The sequence below is a fragment of the Lissotriton vulgaris genome, chromosome 5 (genome assembly GCF_964263255.1).
Source record: "Lissotriton vulgaris chromosome 5, aLisVul1.2, whole genome shotgun sequence".
NCBI lineage: Eukaryota > Metazoa > Chordata > Amphibia > Caudata > Salamandridae > Lissotriton > Lissotriton vulgaris.
The window spans coordinates 1938811764-1938829635 of record NC_141693.1 but is presented as its reverse complement, the minus strand read 5'-3'; the positions used below and the strand labels follow the sequence as shown (position 1 = coordinate 1938829635).

At 46.7% G+C, this 17872-nt stretch overlaps 1 protein-coding gene across 1 annotated transcript in view; it reads right to left on the bottom strand.

The window, feature by feature from the left end:
• Positions 1 to 17872, bottom strand: part of LOC147717809 (uncharacterized) — a 299575-nt gene that overhangs the window by 227700 nt on the left and 54003 nt on the right. Inside the window, exon 2 of the mRNA XM_086924596.1 lies at positions 10383 to 10519. Coding sequence (XP_086780722.1) covers positions 10383 to 10519 — 137 coding nt within the window. The remainder of the gene's footprint in view (positions 1 to 10382; positions 10520 to 17872) is intronic.

The window sequence follows — 17872 nt, the reverse complement described above, 5'->3', positions numbered from 1 at the left end:
GCGCGACCAATGGCCGCCGTGGGGGGAGCGCCGTCACCATACCCAGGGGTATCTCAGGTGCGTACATACGCCGCACTCCCGCTCGTCGGTGCGATCGATTCCAGCAGAGCCTAAACATTTGTTCCTCTAGAGATAAATCCCTGAGGGCGAGCCTCTGCTGCAAGGTGATGTACGCTTGAACATGGCGGGGGGTATGGCGGGGGGCACCCCCGTCCCTCCCGTCCTCCGGCCCCCGATACACCATCGCTACCTCCTGCGTGAAAATCTGCAACTGAGCCGCCAGGTAATAGAGCTCAAAATCCGGGACCGCCAGGCCTCCCTCATTCTTCGGTCGGAGCAGCGTGGCTAAAGCTATCCTACGCCTGTCCGTGCCCCAGAGAAACTATATCAGTAACGATCTCAGCTGTTGAAAGACAGAACTGGGTATCCATATTGGCAGTGTGCGGAAGTAGTAAAGAAGGCGTGGCAAAGCTATCATTTTCACTAATGAAATGCGTCCCATTACCGAGAGCGGGAGGGTGGACCAAAAGGACATGCTGCCCTTCTGTGCCCGGATACAGCGGCCCACATTGCCCTCCAGCATATCCGCAGCCTTGTGATACACATGTACTCCCAAATATTTCAGGCAATTAGGCTCCCAATTAAGCAGCGGGCGGGTGGTAAGTCGCATCTCCCCCTGTCGTAGTGGAAATAAACAGGATTTAGACTAGTTGACTTTTACGCCAGCCAGCTTACCAAATAGTACAAGAAGTCTCTCTGCGCCCTCCAGCGCTTCGCTAGAAATAACAAGAGGTCATCCACGTACAGCGAAATAATCTGTGGGCTTTCTCTGTAGACTAGGCCCTTGTAATAACGTCCCGTCCTGGCTTCCGCCGCGAAAGGCTCTATCGCTAACGCGAACAGCAGGGGGGAGAGCGAGCACCCCTGCCTAGTGCCACAGCACACCCGATACTGGTGTGATATAAGAGAGCCCACCCGCACCCGTGCCATCGCTGAGGCATACAACACTCTCGTCCAGCCTATGTAACCATCTCCAAGGCCAAAGCGCTTCATAACCCTGTATAAATATTACCACTCTAAGCTATCAAACGCCTTCTCAATATCGATTGATAGTATTAAAGGCGTTCGGCACTCGGCATTGAGTCTCCCAGCAGACGTATCAGTCGACGTATATTGATAGTAGTGTTTCACGTGGGAATAAATCCGGATTGGTCACTATGAATCAGCCCCGACATGTGCTGTAACAGTCTGGTCACCAATATGGTACTCAAGATTTTGTAGTCTGTTGTTAACATGGACAACGGCCGATAGGATGCTGGCCTCCAGCTCTCCCTCCCTGACTTCAGCAACGGGATCATCAGAGCTTCACACATGGATTGAGGTAACCGGCCTCTAACCTTTGCTTCATTGTATACCGTTTCGAGCCGCGGAGCAAGTTGCCCTAGGTATTTACTGTAAAATTCTATGGGCAAACCATCTAAGCCCGGTGTTTTATTACGAGCCATCCGCTTCACAGCGCTCCCGATCTCCCCTAGTTCAATATCCCTGCCCAGGGTCTCTGCCTGCTCTTGGACTAGCTGCGGAAATTGCAGCCCCTCCAGGAAGGTGTCAATTTCACCTTCCTGTCCTTCCAGCGCACTCTCATACAGCGTTCTATAGTACGATTGGAAACTGTCCAATATCCCCATTTGGGTGTTGTATATACGGCCTCCATCCCCCTATAGGCCAAGATCGGGTGGCTACGTCTAGTAGGGTTAACCAGCCAAGCGAGCAACGTCCCGGCCTTGTCCCCCTCAGCGTGTGCCCTCGTCAAATAGGTCTTATGGTCGAAGCTACGAAGCCGTTCCATTTCAACCGCCACTGCTTCCTTGGCCTCGCAGACAGCCTCCTGCAGCTCAGGATGATTAGGTTGTGCCATCTCAGCCTCCCGCAGCATCCTCTCTGCCTTATCCAAATCATCTATCAGAGCCTTGCGCGCTCCTGCATATTTCCCTATACAATGGCCTCTGATAGCAACCTTGAAGGCGTTCCACTCCATCGCTCTGGATGCCGTGGTGCCGTCGTTTTCCTCAAAATAATGTGTAATCCTCTCGCTCAGCGCCTCCCTAAACAGTAGGTCGTCCAGTGTGTCAGGCCGCAGCTGCCACATCGGGACTCTCGAGGTCTCAGTCATCCAATTTAGCATTAGCAGCAATTGGCTATGATCGGATAACGTGCAAGTTAAATATTCCGTATTCGCCACATCAGAGATCACGAGTGGGGAGCACAGAAAAGCGTCAAGGCGGACATGGAGGTCATGCAGGCCAGAATAATACGAGTAGTCCCTCACTGTTGGGTGTTGCGCTCGCCAAGCATCCTCCAACTCCCATTGCTCTTGCCACTCAAGTCTACGCTTCGCCAGTCGGTGCACCGGGGATGCTCTCATAGGTGGATGGGACCTATCCAGTGTAACGTCTGCCACTGAATTAAAGTCTCCGTCCACGACGACGGGCCCGCTAAGTAGCTCGCCAGCACGCCAGAGAGCCTTGTCAAGAAAGACGGTTGGTCGACATTGGGTGAATAGACGCTACAAAGTACTATATCTCGGCCCTTAAGTTTCCCCTCTACGGCCACAAACCTCCCCTCTGGGTCTATTGTATGCCTAACCACTTGAAAAGGAGTCCCCGCCCGTATCCAGATCAATGCGCCCCTTGCAAATGTAGAATATATGGTGTTGAACAGTTGACCTCTCCACCTTCGCTGCAGCGCAACACCTTCCTGCTTTGTCAGATGCATTTCCTGTAATAGCGCAATCTGAACCCCTCTAAGAACTAAATAAGCATGAACCTTATGCCTCCTTGCCATAGTATGTAGCCCCCTCACGTTCCAGGTTACACATTTCACTGTTCCAGAATTAGCCATAGTCCCAAATTAATCGACAAGAGGTAGCATAAATTTGCATCCAGGCGCACGTGGTGGCTCTCCCCCAACCCAACCCCAAAGCAACAGTCCCCCCCCCTCCATGTCCCCCGCCTCGAGCCCCCCCCAACTACTCTCGGCTGCCTCCCCCCAGAACAGGACCTAACTTCACGAAAGCAGCTCCCATCCAAACTTAGAAAGGGCAAAATAACCCCCCTCAACTACACTCCTATTCCGCAGTCTACACTACGGTGGCCTTATGGGCCAATAGGGCGTAGCCCGGCTCCGAAGGTGGTTACTACAGTCCCATCCCCCCCGCCCCGCAATCCCCCTGAAACACTGAAATATCCAATCTGCTTTGTCGTAAGCTTCAGCATCAGTAGGCACAGCCCCCCCCAGGCATCCCATACAGTTAGCATTGTTCGTTCCATTCTTCAAGCTTCGATAATCTCCTCCGATGTCTGCGGTGTTACCACTGGGCCCTTTGCGCCATTAAGTTCTGACAGGTCCGTTTCGGAGCCCGTAACAGGGCCCTCTGAGTCTGAGCTCCTGCGTGAACGGGTACTCACAGTCCCTGATAAATCCACCACTGCTTGCAGCGCTGCTCTTCTCTCCTCTTCTATTTGGGATTCGGTGGGTTTTCTAGATCTCTGTCGGTGCCTTCGGAGCCTCTGCGATTTCCGCACCGGTTGTCGACGTTGCTCCTCTTCAGCTCTGATTTTCGCCCCTTCCGTCCCGGCCTTATAAGTGTCCCACCACGCCCAGGCGTCCGCTGACGTAGGGAAGAAAAGCATCTTGCTATCCACCACTACTCTGAGCTTGGCTGGGAACACTAGTGAGTATTGTATGCCCTCTGCTCGCAGTTCCCGCTTGAGCGACAAAAAGGAGGCACGCAGTTTCTGAGTTTCAAACGTGTAGTCAGGGAACAGTGTTACATTACTATTGTCCACTTGGAACAGGCCCACGTCTCTGGCCCTTTGCAACAGCCAGTCTCTGTCTTTATAGTGCAACAGTTTTATCACCACTGGGCGGGGTGGCTGGCCCGGCCTGGGAGGCCTAGCTGGGACTCGGTGCACTCGTTCTAACGTGAAAAAAGGTGAAAGGCTCTCCAGCGCCACTTCTGACCGTAACCAGTTGCCAAGGTATCCCACCATGTCATCGCCTTCCTTTTTCTCCTGCAGACCCACCAAGCGTACAATATTGCGCTTGCTGCGATTTTCAGCGTCCTCTGCTCGCCTTTCCAGTGCCTGTATACGGTCAAGCGCATCTACCAACCTTCCTTTCATGGACTTATGTTCTGGTACCATCTCTTGTAATGTGTCTTCGGTGCTTTTGATCCTGTCTTTCAGTTTGTCGTGCTCCGCCCTCAGAAGCCCCAACCCCGTCGCCACCTGAGCCATATCCTGCTGCAGAGCGGCTTTCGTGGCAGTAATGGCCTCCAGTATACGATCTTGCAGCTGCTGTATATCCGCAGGGCTCTGCACCGAGCCATCTGGCGCCTCCGAGCTGGCATCTGCCTCCACTCTCCCCTTGGGTTTCCCCATCTTGTCATTTTCGCCAGCCGATAGCACCCTCTCCGCAAATCCAGTGGGGGGGTTCCTCTCCGCTCCCCCTCCAGGCAGTGTAATCTCAGCAGGCACGCCTTCCGGTCCAACAGATTTGTTAGGCTGGGATCTCGAGCCGTTATGAACACACTTCAGGCGTTAGATCACAGGTGCCGGTCAGTGCCAATGTCCCAGCAGCTGCTCCATGCATGGTCGTATCAGCCTCCGGCTCTGAGGGGTCTCTCTCATGCCAGGCACTCGCAGCCTTCCGCCATTGGGTCCGGCCAGCCCCGGTGCAACAGCAGCTCCCCAAACTTTTCCCAGGTAGACACTCCACCAGGGTCCGGGGGTTCCCCCAAGAACTCGCCCTCTTCACTCCGCTCACCTCACATGTGGCTTCAGGCTATCGCAGCGAGTGGCGCCGCCTCACTTCTCAATTTGTTCGAGGAGGCTGCCGTGCAGCATCGGTTCCTAGATGTGCCGGCTCTGAGTGCCGTCCGCCATTTTGAGCCAGATCGCCCCGATGTGTCTTTGTTCGTGCTAACAGGGCGTTTGATTGCCAGAATGGTGTTGCGCCCAGTTCCTGGGGTTCCGCTGCCGTCCCGATGCCTTGTGCTGCCCGGATGTCTCTTTGCACGTCGGAAATCGTGCCGTTTTCAGGATATCATCGGGGATCGGGCAAGGAGCATCCAAGCCACGCCCCCTGAATGTTTCTCATTATGGAAGTTAATTTATTAAAATGTATACTATTTTTCTAAATTGGTTTGAGTTTTTTCTAGTGTCATGTTTTCACTTTATTAATGTTTGTGTGCTACATAAATACTTTACACGTTGCTTCTAAGTTCAACTGCCTTTTTTCCAAGCTACAAGAGGGTTAAGCATAGGTTAATTTAGTGACTGTGGTTCACACTGACAAGGATTGTGGTTGTTGCTTTAGAGGGGCTTCAACTCCCCCTCAATCAATATTCCAATTTCATACAATGCTTAAACGTGCCTAGCCCCTGGAATGTCATTCCAGACCAAAATACAAAGAACTGTGATCTGCTGAAATTCAGAAATGAACTGAAAAGTCATTAATTTGGAATGTATCTACTTGTTTAATTTTGTTTCAAATGTTCTTGACTTTCCTATCAATACTCTTTCAAATGTGGCTGTTGTTCCCAATTTTATCTACAAAACGCACTGCTGTCTTTATGTTCACAACCATAATCAAGTTATTCTGCAAATCAAAAAGAAATAAAAATAAACAAAATACCGAAACCCAATCCCTAGCCTATCCTTTCATAAGGAGCTGGCCTTCTCCTCTCCCTAACAACAGAAAAGTTGTGCCCTATTGTGAAAGCATCTCCGTTTTTGTCATTAGATCTTCCCTCTGATAAAGAATATCCCACCGCAATTTCAGCTTTTCCTTCTCTGTGGGTATGCTTCAGTTTGTATATTTCCACAGTCCAAAGTAGACATATCCAATAGCCAGGATAGCCTTTGCTGGGTTAGTATTTCATTTCTAGTAAGACACTTCTTTTTTACATGGTGGTTAAAGAGAACCTTCATAACCTAAAATATAGCTCATTCTATTTGTGATCTTTTTGGAGGCATTTTGTTTTATTGGACTGTTCTTCATTTCTCACTTTTGATGTTCTTCCAGTCCTCGTCATGTGTCACGTCCTATTTCATGGAGTAATGGTAGCTTCAGTATGAGGGAAATGTTATTTAAATTTAATGTACACAATAAATGTTTAATATATGTTTGATCGTAACAATTGGTTTGTAGTTCAATCTTGCAGAAGTTGAAATATGCTCAGGCCCAACTCCCACTCCCATTGCTCTCTCTTTCTCTCTCTCTCTCTCTCTCTCTCTCTCTCTCTCTCTCTCTCTCCCTCTCTCTCTCTCTCTCTCTCTCTCTCTCCCCTCTCTCTCTCTCTCCTCTCTCTCTCTCTCTCTCTCTCTCTCTCTCTCTCTCTCTCTCTCTCTCTCTCTTTCGTCTCACACCTTGCTCCTCTTGCTCTTGTGCTATTTGTGTCCATTAGCTCTATTTGCTCTTTTTTTCCCCATTTTGCTGCTCCCGCCACTGTCTCTATTCTCTCCCCCCTACTGTGGCTACTTACGGCACCTCCTTACCTATTCCAGCTATTTCCCACTTCGTCTTCCCACTTTTCTCCAGTCTGCTCAGCACCTCCCCCTGTGCTCCTCCCACCTTCCAGGACCTACTTAATGGTGGCCACACCACTGCTGATTTAAGGCATGTTAAAGTCAAGCCCATCTGCACCTGTCCATGCCTAGACCGCGTCCAACGTCAGAAACTCTGGTTCAATGATCCCCCAAGGCTACATTGCCACTGCCTTTCACCCTTTCGACTATGGATGCTGCCACAACCGTTGTTGCCAAGCCCCACCTTACACCACGGTAGGGCCTTTCACCTGCACCCACTGCCACTTCACCTGCTGCAGCACACCCACACTTTCCACCTCACACAGATTACACCACGCACTACAACAACTTGCATGCATGCTTCTCAATGCACGCTTGCAAATAAACCACAAAGGTCTGAAATCGAGAAAGAAGAGGTCAAGTGCAAGAGTGTCAATGAGATCTAAGACCTCAATGACACTCTTGCACTTGACCTCCTCTTTCTCGCAACACCTGGTTTAACCCAGCATCAGCATCCAACAACGCTGTGACCATCCTGATGGGGTACAGGTCATATACCAAGACCAACTCCTCAAGCCAGAAGGAGGACTTGCCTCATCCATGAGGATGACTTTGAAACGTTGAATGCACCACGTTCACTAACACCCCCTTCATGGAACACATACACTTCAAGCTACAAACAGTTGAAAGAACTACCATCAAAGGAACCCTCACGTTCCGACATCCATGACCACATGCCAGCTTTAGCAACCTCATCATAGACTTCAATCTCCCCTTACATCACCTCCAATCATACTTCTCTGAGACCTCAATTTCCACCTGGACAACCCATTGCACCCCAACTCCACAGAACTGCTCAACAGCCTGAACAACATTGGACTCACCAAGCTCATCCAAAGTCCAACACACACCATAGGACACAGTTTGGACCCCATCACCCTCTCTATCAACAAAGTCAAATTCAGCCAGGTCACCGCACTCACATGAACAGACCAGTCCGTAGTTCACTTCACCATCACCTTGCCGCTAGCCACTACCACCCATGACCAAGAAAGTCCCGGCACACCCGGATGCAACTTGAACAAAGTGATAGAAACAGACTGGCTCAACATCCTCAAAACTAACCAACCAGGCACCACCAATAACCTAAACAGCGACATAAGAAAACTGAACTGCTGGATCTCCGACTGCACCTTTAAAGAACATCAAACAAAAAGAACAAGCAAGCCAGCTTATACACCGACAACTTCACGGAATACAAACACTACTGCAAGCAACTAGAGAACAAGGCAAGACACCACCTACAAGGCCACACTCAGGCCCTACCACCACCAGCAGCGGGAAACTAAGAAAAGAGCACTGGCTCTGAGACTGTAACCCAGTCCCAACAACTGCAAATAACTATTCTCCATCGTCAAAGAATTCTCCAACCCAGCAGCCCCATATAAGAGCACCATTCCATCGCATGGATTCTGCCACCTCCTCTTCAAAAACTTCCACAGCAAAATGTTGAAGATCTACATCAACTTCGACTCCCAGCCCAACCCAGCAGACCTCATCCACCAACTGACCACCACCACCAAAGAATGATAACCTCAATCATAAAGCAGTCCACTCAGGTGCCCTCACCAACCCTCTCAACCTTCCCAGAAAGCTGGAAACAAGTGAAAGTCAACAACCTCATCAAGAAACCATTGGCTGACCCAAGCAAACTCAGCAACCACTGACCTATGTTTCTACTACCATTCCCAGTTACATTAATGGAGAAGGTGGTCAACAAGCAACTCTGAGGACATCTGGAACTCCATCAACTTCTGGACAGCTCACAGTCAGGTTTCCACAGCCCCGAAACAAACCTCATCATGGCCACAGATGACATCCAGGCCATCCTCGGCCAGGGAGAGAAACCTGAGTACCCATCCTGCTCAACCTCGCAACGGCCTTTGACCCTGTCTCCCAGCACAAACCTGTCACAAGACTTCCTGACACAGAAATACAAAGAACAGAATTCAGATGGATTATCTAATTCCTCAGAGGACGAACCCAATAAGTAACACTGCCACCCTACACCTTGAAATCCAAGGACCAAATCCTCTTCAACATACACATGACACCTCACGGAAACATCATCAGGTCACACAGAATCAAAATCATCTCCTACACCATAGACACACAGCTCATCCTATCCCTCGCAGACAACACCAAGACCACCTGGAGCAACGTCACTATCTGAATTACAAGTGTGGTGAATTGAATGAGAGAGAACTGCCTGAAGCTCAACACTGACAAGATGGAGGAACTGATGTTCGGTAACAAGAGCTCACTCTGGGACTCCCCCTGGTGACCTACAGAGCTAAGACCCACACAAACACCTATGGACTATTCCAGAAACTTAGGACTCATCTTGGTCAACAAACTCACTATGGCATCAAAGGTCAGCCTTGTCACGTTCTCTTGTTTCCACATGCTATGAATGCTGCTGAAGATCTTCAAGTGTCTGCCCCAGAACTCCAGAAGCACCATCACACAAGCCCTGGTTATGAGCAGACTGGACTATGGCATTGCAATCTATGCCAGAATTTCAACCTACCTACTCCACAGACTCCAAACCATCAAGAACGTCGCCGGCAGACTCATCCTCGACCTCCCATGCCGCACTCACATCACACTACACATCAGAGAGCTCCACTGACTCCCCATCCAGAAACAATGGCAAATCAAACTTCTCACCCACACATTCAAGGCACTGCACAACACAGGACTCACATACCTCAACCACCGCCTACACTTCCACCAACCCACCAGACAACTGCGCTCAGCATCACTCTCACTCACACACACACACACACACACACACACACACACACACACACACCCTGAATCAATAGAAACAGAACTGGAAGTTGTTCATTCTTCTACATAGCAGCCAAGACCTGGAACAACCTCCTCGTTTCTTGAATTCCACTAGAAGCTGAAGACCTGGCGTTTCAACTAACCTTTAGGACCCATTGAGACAGCCTGTATCCAGGCATGGTCTCACCTCGAGGCACCTGCTCAGCCCCTGGATACCCTCAGGGGTGACAAGGAGCGCAAGACGTAGCATGAAACAACAGATGCTCTTTTTTTGTAACAACCAAGGTCTTGATTCTTTAGAAAATGCAGAAATGTATTCTTATAGTCTTAAGCCCACTGGATTCAATTTCAGACTTTTGTTTGCATTTATTGTGAGTTCTTGGAGTACTCCTGGGATGATGTCGCTGTGTTAGTATCCCATTAATAGGTCTGTAATTATGCAGATATTCCAAGAGGATAATTTGTGAAAGCATTTTTATGTGCTCGAGTGTAGCAGCTGTACATGTGAAAATAAATGTGCCTTTACTCTCCAGTGGGAAGATATTTCTATTTTACAAGGAGAAATATCTTGCTCTGCACCTCCACCCCTTTTGGGGTGTTTCCCACTATACTCACACTGGATTCAGATTAATGGCTGCCCTTCACTGGAATAAATCACTGACTGCATCCTAAATTATGTTTTTGGTACTGATATGAATACATATTGTGCCTCCTCTCCAGTGGAAGGGTGTCAGGCACAGAAAGGTTCATAGAGAAAACGGAGCAACATACAGTCAGGGCACTTCTGAAATATTATCAAAAAAGAAAGATCAATATTTTAAAAAACTTCTTAAAATATGCCTTGTAACACATTTTCAGTACCCACAACCTAGCACATTTTAGGTGTCCACGTCTTTAAGTAGGGTTTCCTGACCTATAAATCCAACAAACATTACTCACTGTCCTTGCCCATATTTCAGGAACTTCATGCCATCGGTGGAGTGTATCTCCATCCAGCCAAACGTGTCTTGCTTGTCGAGATTCCTTTGCTCCTCCTTTTGATAGGCGCTTGAGATCAGGTGCCATTTTCCTTGGATCTGGAGAAGATATTTGAAAAAGAATGGAGTCATCAGATCGTTGAAAAGCCCGAGATAAGTAGTAAGTAGTATGTCATCTCTAATTAAGTGTAGCGGATGTAGTCAAATTCCCTTCTCTCACTTTGGAAATTACTGTTGTGGAAGCATATGGTAAGCAAGGGATAATATTATTGTAGGAAAATGGGTTTCTGCTGCGACCCCCCCCCCCCCCTCAACCCCCCACCTTTTGCTTGGCTCCTTACTAATCAGGTTCCCCGTATCAGTATTGTTTCCCTAAAATCTGTACCACAATTGACACCACTTTAGCTCACATATAACGCCTGTGTAAAATGGAGCCCCTAGTCCCAAGGGCCTTGTGGTTAAAGAGGGTCCCTGAGGGCTGCAGCAACAATTGTGCCACCATAAGGGGGCAGGCAAAACTGAAGAGTAGCAACAGCACACATCCCTGTGTGCCATGCCCACAAACACTGCATGGGATATAGGTAAGACACCCCTCTAGCAGGCCTTAGTCCTAAGGCAGGGTGAACTATATCTCCTGTGAGGGCATATCAGCATGAGCAGATATGCCCTACATTATCCTGGTCGATTCCTGGATATTGGATAAGTTACCAGGGAAGCCATAGTAAGTGCATGGGCTAGACACTCATCATTATGAGTTCCCCAGCTCCATGATGGCTTCACTGAAATATGGGAACATTGGTACCAAACATCTCAGAATAATAAACTTGCACAGATTCCAGTGTCAGTTTTATTAAAAGTGGCACACAGAGGACACCTTAGAGGAGTCCCCTGAAGCCTACCAATCCTTAGTGTGATCGCTGACTGGCCTGAGCCAGCCTGCTACCACCAGAGAGTGTTCTGACCACATGGGAAGAGTGCCTCCACGCTCTGAGGTTGAGAACAATGTCTTTCCAGGGTGGAGGTGTTCAGACTTCAAAGGTCTTGCTTCCTTTGTAAAGTGACCCCAGACTCTCCTGTTGGAGGGAGCAGGTCCCCTTCCTGTCCTCACCCCCTTTATAGTGGGAGGATTGGCAGGAAACCGTAGAAAGAATAGGAGGTGTGCCCCCTCTATGCCACCTCCCCTGCTGAGGTGCTGCTGAGGTGCTGCGAGGTTAAACACACTTGTCTTGGAGATGGTGGGACTAATCCAATCAGGGCTAGGTTTATGTCCCCCTCCCACAGGAGGTTGGTATAATAGTGTCATGTGCTCCGTGCATAGCCCATTGTAGTTTCTCTACGTTAGCCTAACTACACAGCGTAGGTCACATTTGCTCTGCACATGTTACAATATAAACATGTTTGCCTTTGTACCGCATTGTATTTTCACAACAGACCTACAGTTGTTTTCGCGTTCTGTTCATTTCTGGGATTTAGTCTGAACAAAGTATACAAGGTCAAGCAACAATGTCCCTTGTTATTTTGTTCTTGTCAGGCACTTGCACCTAAACAAAACACAGGAATGCAGCTGTTGTTTATGAGCATGTACGCCTTGTCATATAGGTATGCACAGTAATGTAACACATATAGAGAGACTTTCTGAGAGGAGATCTTACCTATACCTGAGGTGTAGAGCGTCCATCTATGTATGCTAAGGTACGGCGTCTGCTACAAATCCCAGAGATCTTTACGGAATAATAATTTTGATTGAGTAGAAGGGGAGGGCGTTTAGCTAATCTGTCTTACACTATGACAGGGCTCCTCGTAATATATGGTTTACTGACTATGCTGATGGTATTTCTGTTAGGTAGTTGTTTTCTGATTGTTGCACGTATAATGCATTCTATAGAATGACAGTTTAAATAAACATTTCAAACTTCCTGCATGTCTCTTGTTATATCTTATTGTGGAAGAGTACAAGTGTGTGAGCGAAAGGTGGTGTCCTGTTACCACAATCCTGAGAAGGTCGGGAGTGTTGCATTCTGGGGTGTCAACTCACTTGTCCCTCTGGATCTGGTTAGGAAGGCAAGTGAAAAGCTTAAGCTAGTTGCCCCGGACCCATGGTACTGAGTCCCTATCTACTGATGTTCTATGATCCAAAGCATAGTTTTGTTCCTGAGTAGAATCCCTGCAACAATAGTAGACACCCCAGGTAAGGGGCCCATTGGCCACTTCCTGTGACTCCCTTGAAACACCCCTAAATCTAGTATTTAGGTGGCATCCCAAGACCCTGTGCTTCAGTTCCTGATGACCTAACAAGAGCCGGACACCACAGAGTCACACCAGCAGAGAAGATTGCAGAGACGATTGCAGAGAAGATTACAGAGAACTACTGACTTGGCCTCAGCCCAACTGGCCTTTCTGCAGCCCTCGATGATCCTGCACCGGAAAAAAAAGTATGAAGTGAGAATGGTATCCCAAGCTCATCCTGAAGAGTTGCACTTGCTGCACACAACAGGGAAAGGAAGAGTGTGTAAGCGGGCCCCAATGATACATCAACTACAGACGTCTGGAACATCAATGCCCAAGCCCCTCAGTCTACAAGCTGTGACAACGAGACATCTTTACCTTCTTCATCACTTTGTTTTCTTCATATTGAAAGTGCTGAAGTAATAGAAGTGCTTGTAACCTCTCACATTACTTGAAGACAGGCACTAATGGTTACTTTTTCTGTTTACAGGATGATCACTGAGGCTCTGCATTATTACTCAGCAGACTTTTGAAAAGAGGGAAAGTACAGCAGAAGATAAGACAGTCTTCCAACTAGCCACACTAGCCACACATACCAACGATTGGAACAATGCCTCAAGACTTACAGAACAATGAGAGAAAATGGCCATGGGTGCTACTAGCAGTATTGACCCCCATTGCTGCCATTATAATGATTACGCTCCTTATAGTGTATGGTCATCACAGTGCTATACCTAGCACTGGCCCTGAGATGCTGCTTGAAAGACACAGAGATATTGTACCAAATTGAATAAATGGCCATTGATAAAGATGGGTCAGAGGGACAGTTGACACGGTGGGATGTTATGTTTGCACACACCGGCCTACAGACACAGAAAACAGCATGTGTTACAATGCCCTACCTGTCTCTAAATACGTGGGCTGTGTCTTAAATCGCGATATGCTCTTCAGTCAGCACACCATGACTGTAGCAGTTGCACCTCCCGAGAATAGCAGCATTAGCTAACGGAAAGCAAGGATAGAACAGGGAATGTGAATAACTTAGCACTTATAGAAGTTGTTGTAGTAACAACAATAGGACTACACTAAATGCAGCCTGCTAACATTACCAAATGCCAAGTCGATAGCCCCAACTCACCACTAGTAGATTCTAACGGAGATAGGATTTAAATATAGTTCCACCATCACCAACACAGGCACCATATGCATTCCTCATTAACATACCTGAAGGAGAGTATATAGAGTTAAGGAAGACACAGGAGAATGAATGTCCTAAATGTGCAAATGTTCCAATGCAATTGACCCCCCCTAGGATACACCTACAAGGAGGAGGGCCTGAAAGGTATGCTGTAAGAATTTTGTTCATGAATGAACAAGAGGAGGGAATGCAGCGGGTTCTAGTTTTTACCATACAATGCCCCAAGCTCATCCTACCCACACCTGAAGCATCAGACCCCATATGACCCCACCAGCCATCATGAAGGGATCTGTTAAATTGACCAAAGTATTGTAAACTCTTTTTCTAAACACAGTAGGCCCTGTGCCTCTCTGACAAATTCACAAAACATCTCCTCAGGGAAGCCCCAGCACCCCCAACCCCCCACTCCCTCGTTGTACTCTATGTGCGCTTCTCTTCTTACACCCACGTAGATACTGCAAGAACAGGGAACTTCCCGAGCTAAGAGGGACATCACGCAATACCTGATGGTGGGGGACACTTGCAATCTGTCAATCTTTCATAATATTGTATCTTTTGCTAGCTTTAATGTAACTAAGACCTGAAACATGGCGTGAGAATATGACCTATACCTTTCGAAATGTTCCGCTTTCTTATAAAGGTTTCCCTGAAGTGACGCAAATCCTGTTCAATAGATGTTCAATTTCATTATGATTCACGGGCAAACATCAAGTGACCTCTTGGTAAACTAATGTACTGTAGAATGTCACTTCTGTGTTCCTAATATTTCCAAGAAGTGACCAAAGTGCGTCATGCAGTCAAAGCACCTGAATGTCGTGATTTTGTGGTAAATGGTTCCTCATTAAAAGAGCATAAATGATCTGCCCATAGTCTATTCGTCGAATTACCTAGCTGAAATTAAATGTGTGGTTCCTCTCAGCCATCTATCTAGGATCCTTGGATGAGGCTAGAATGCTTATTGTATTTTAAAACTGTCTCTTTCACTCTTCTCTGCATTTCCATTGATCTAAAATATATTTGCATTGCATGGGTTTGTTCTTCACTCCAGAAATGTGTCTTTAAATGCCCAGTCTTTGTTAAAACTCCCAGGCTCAATATTGAATTTTAAAGTGTTCTTTACACTTCTTGTTGAAGGGGTTTCCTTGTAATAAAGTGCAAACAACCCTAATTCGATTCCTATCCTTTATATGTGTTTTCTCATATTTGTAGAGGCACCCCCTCAAATTAAGCTGCCTGGTCCAGTGCCCCGAGACCATAAAGTTTCACCCTCTAACACTCGCCCTGCAGCCCAGCAATCTCCAGAACCTTTGAAAGACTGACTGCCTTCGATAAACATAAAGATCTCCCGAGATCAGCAGACCTGTTCGCAAAGCAACCACCTTCGAAGTAAAGACTCTGACCTGAAGAACTGCAAAGCCTGCCCCCGGTTCCCCTCTGCACCAGACACCTCCGGCCCGAGTCCAAGTGGCTCACCAGTTCCAGTAAGGTTCCCCTGCACTTCAGAGCCCTCTCCATGAGCTGACCCCTCCCAGAATCCTCAACATCACCTGCAGCCTCTGAACGGAGATCCACTCAACGTCACCTGCAGTTTCTGAAGCCAAAAGACACCCCTGCACCCGTCCGTGCTGGGCGTTTGTGAAGACGACCAAAGGGGTCTCTATCTACGTCCCGAGCTTCACAACTTGGTAAACACCCATTATCCCGAATCTTTCTTTCCGCATACTATCACTCGCATACTTTTACAACTAATCTACCATGACTCCGCAATGCCATTATAACGCACGGCATTACATTTTTTATATGCTTTTACCACACATACATTTACAACGAAATTAGTTGTAAATGCAGGAATGGTAAAAGCATGTTTTTTTTAATATTTTAGGATAAGGTAAGTATGGGTATAGGGGTTCTGAGGTATATGTTTTGCAGTGATTGGTAATTTTAAGGGTCAAGGGATAGGTTTGGGTTTTAGGGTACTGGGGTATTTTTAGGGTTCAGGGCTAGGTTTTGAGTTTTGGGGTACAGGGGTATTTTAGGGTTTGGGATAGGTTTGGGTTTTGGGGTACAGGGGTATTTTTAGGGTTCAGGGCTAGGTTTTGGGTTTTGGGGTACAGGGGTATTTTTTGGGTTCAGCGATAGGTTTGGGTTTTGGTGTACAGGGGTATTTTTAGGGTTCAGGGCTAGGTTTGGGTTTTGGGGTACAGGGGGATTTTTAAGGTTCAGGGATAGGTTTGGGTTTTGGGGTACACAGGTATTTTTAGGGTTCAGGGATAGGTTTTGGGGTACATGGGTATTTTTATGGTTCAGGGATAGGTTTGGGTTTTGGGGTACAGGGGTATTTTTAGGGTTCAGGGATAGGTTTTGGGTTTTAGGGTACAAAGGTATTTTTAGGGTTCAGGGATAGGTTCTGGGTTTTGGGGTACAGAGGTATTTTTAGGGATCAGGGATGGGTCTGGGTTTTGGGGTACAGGGATATTTTTAGGGTTAGGATGGGTTAGTGTTTAAGGGTGATGGGGTATTTTAAGGAGTAGGGGTGGGTTATGTTTAAGGGGTGCAGGGGTATTTAAAGGGACCAGGGTGGGATTCGTTTTTAGGGTGTAAAGGGTGATAAAAATGTTTACAAAATTAAAAATATATATAAATATATAAATGTAATATTAATATATATACAAATATATATTTAAATAATGCAATCTGAAAGAATAAATGTTTAATTTAAATTAAAAAAGAAGTGTTTATATATATATATATATATATATATATATATATATATTCAAAGGAAACCAGGTTAAAGTTGCGTTCTCAGGTAATCAGACAAACGAATCCAGAGTGTAATATGAGCAGTTTATTACACAACGCGTTTCAGCATAGAAGCCTTGTTCACGTGTACCACAACACAAGTGACTCCGGTATTTAAACATAAGTTTCAGCGTGATCTAAACAAACCAACAACATAAGCATAGGACTAATCCACAAAAGTGTAAGAAGCTTGGCAGACATGTTGGAATGGTACAATCAACATCATTATGCTCTTTACAGACATCGTATGTACAAAGGTAAATAACTGTGCAGCACAATCAATGTATAATACATGACGTCATTTTCAAATTCATGTTATGTATGGGTTATTAAGTCCTGGCCAGTCCGTGGATCTCCAACGGACACTTACCAAAGTGTGGGTATAACACGGAGTAGACATAAGTATCTGTCTAAACAATATTCAGATGTGTATACTAAAAAATCCAAGAGATGTTTTACTCTGGATTGACTGGGATCCATCGGGTTGCTGATGAGCTGTACACCCGACAGCAACACAATTGATAATGGAAAACATGTTGCCTATATTACGCTCTGTCATAGGCAAAAACGGGACAAGGGTGGAATCCCCGAACAATCACAGTAAAATACACAATGATGTATTACAGTCAGAAATGACGAAAGGCGGGATCTGGTTGGAACCCAAACAATCACAGCAAACTACACAATTAGGGTTGATTCAGATACTAGCTTAAATCCCCATATGGTCGATAAACTGTAAGTCACTGTATCTAGTTCAAGTAGCTAAATACTGACATCAAAATAGCCAGGAATCAATGTCTGTAGTATAGCGTTGCCAGTAAATAAACTAAAATTCTTACTTATGCATGATGGAAAAATAGTGGGAATAGGCGTTGACTACCCGGAGAGAAATATATCAGCAAATCGTGAGTCCCATAGTGAAAAACAGTGATTCCTGGAGTGCAAAGGGTGACTGAGTCTGTGCTGGTGAATTCAATGATAGGCCCAACCTTTCCTCCTGTGGAACAAAACAACATAAATAAAATATATATAAAATTCACTATAGAATAATGTACTATGTCATAAGACAGAAGAAGAGTCATGGTTTGACATACGATTAGCAACTTGGGGATATTGGAGCACAGCGGTCAACATAGGTTCAAACAACAATGACTAATAGATCAGGTGACCGATCAGGTAGTTACTCTCTTAAATGGCTGGCCAATTCCTCATCCATATTGAGCCCTCCC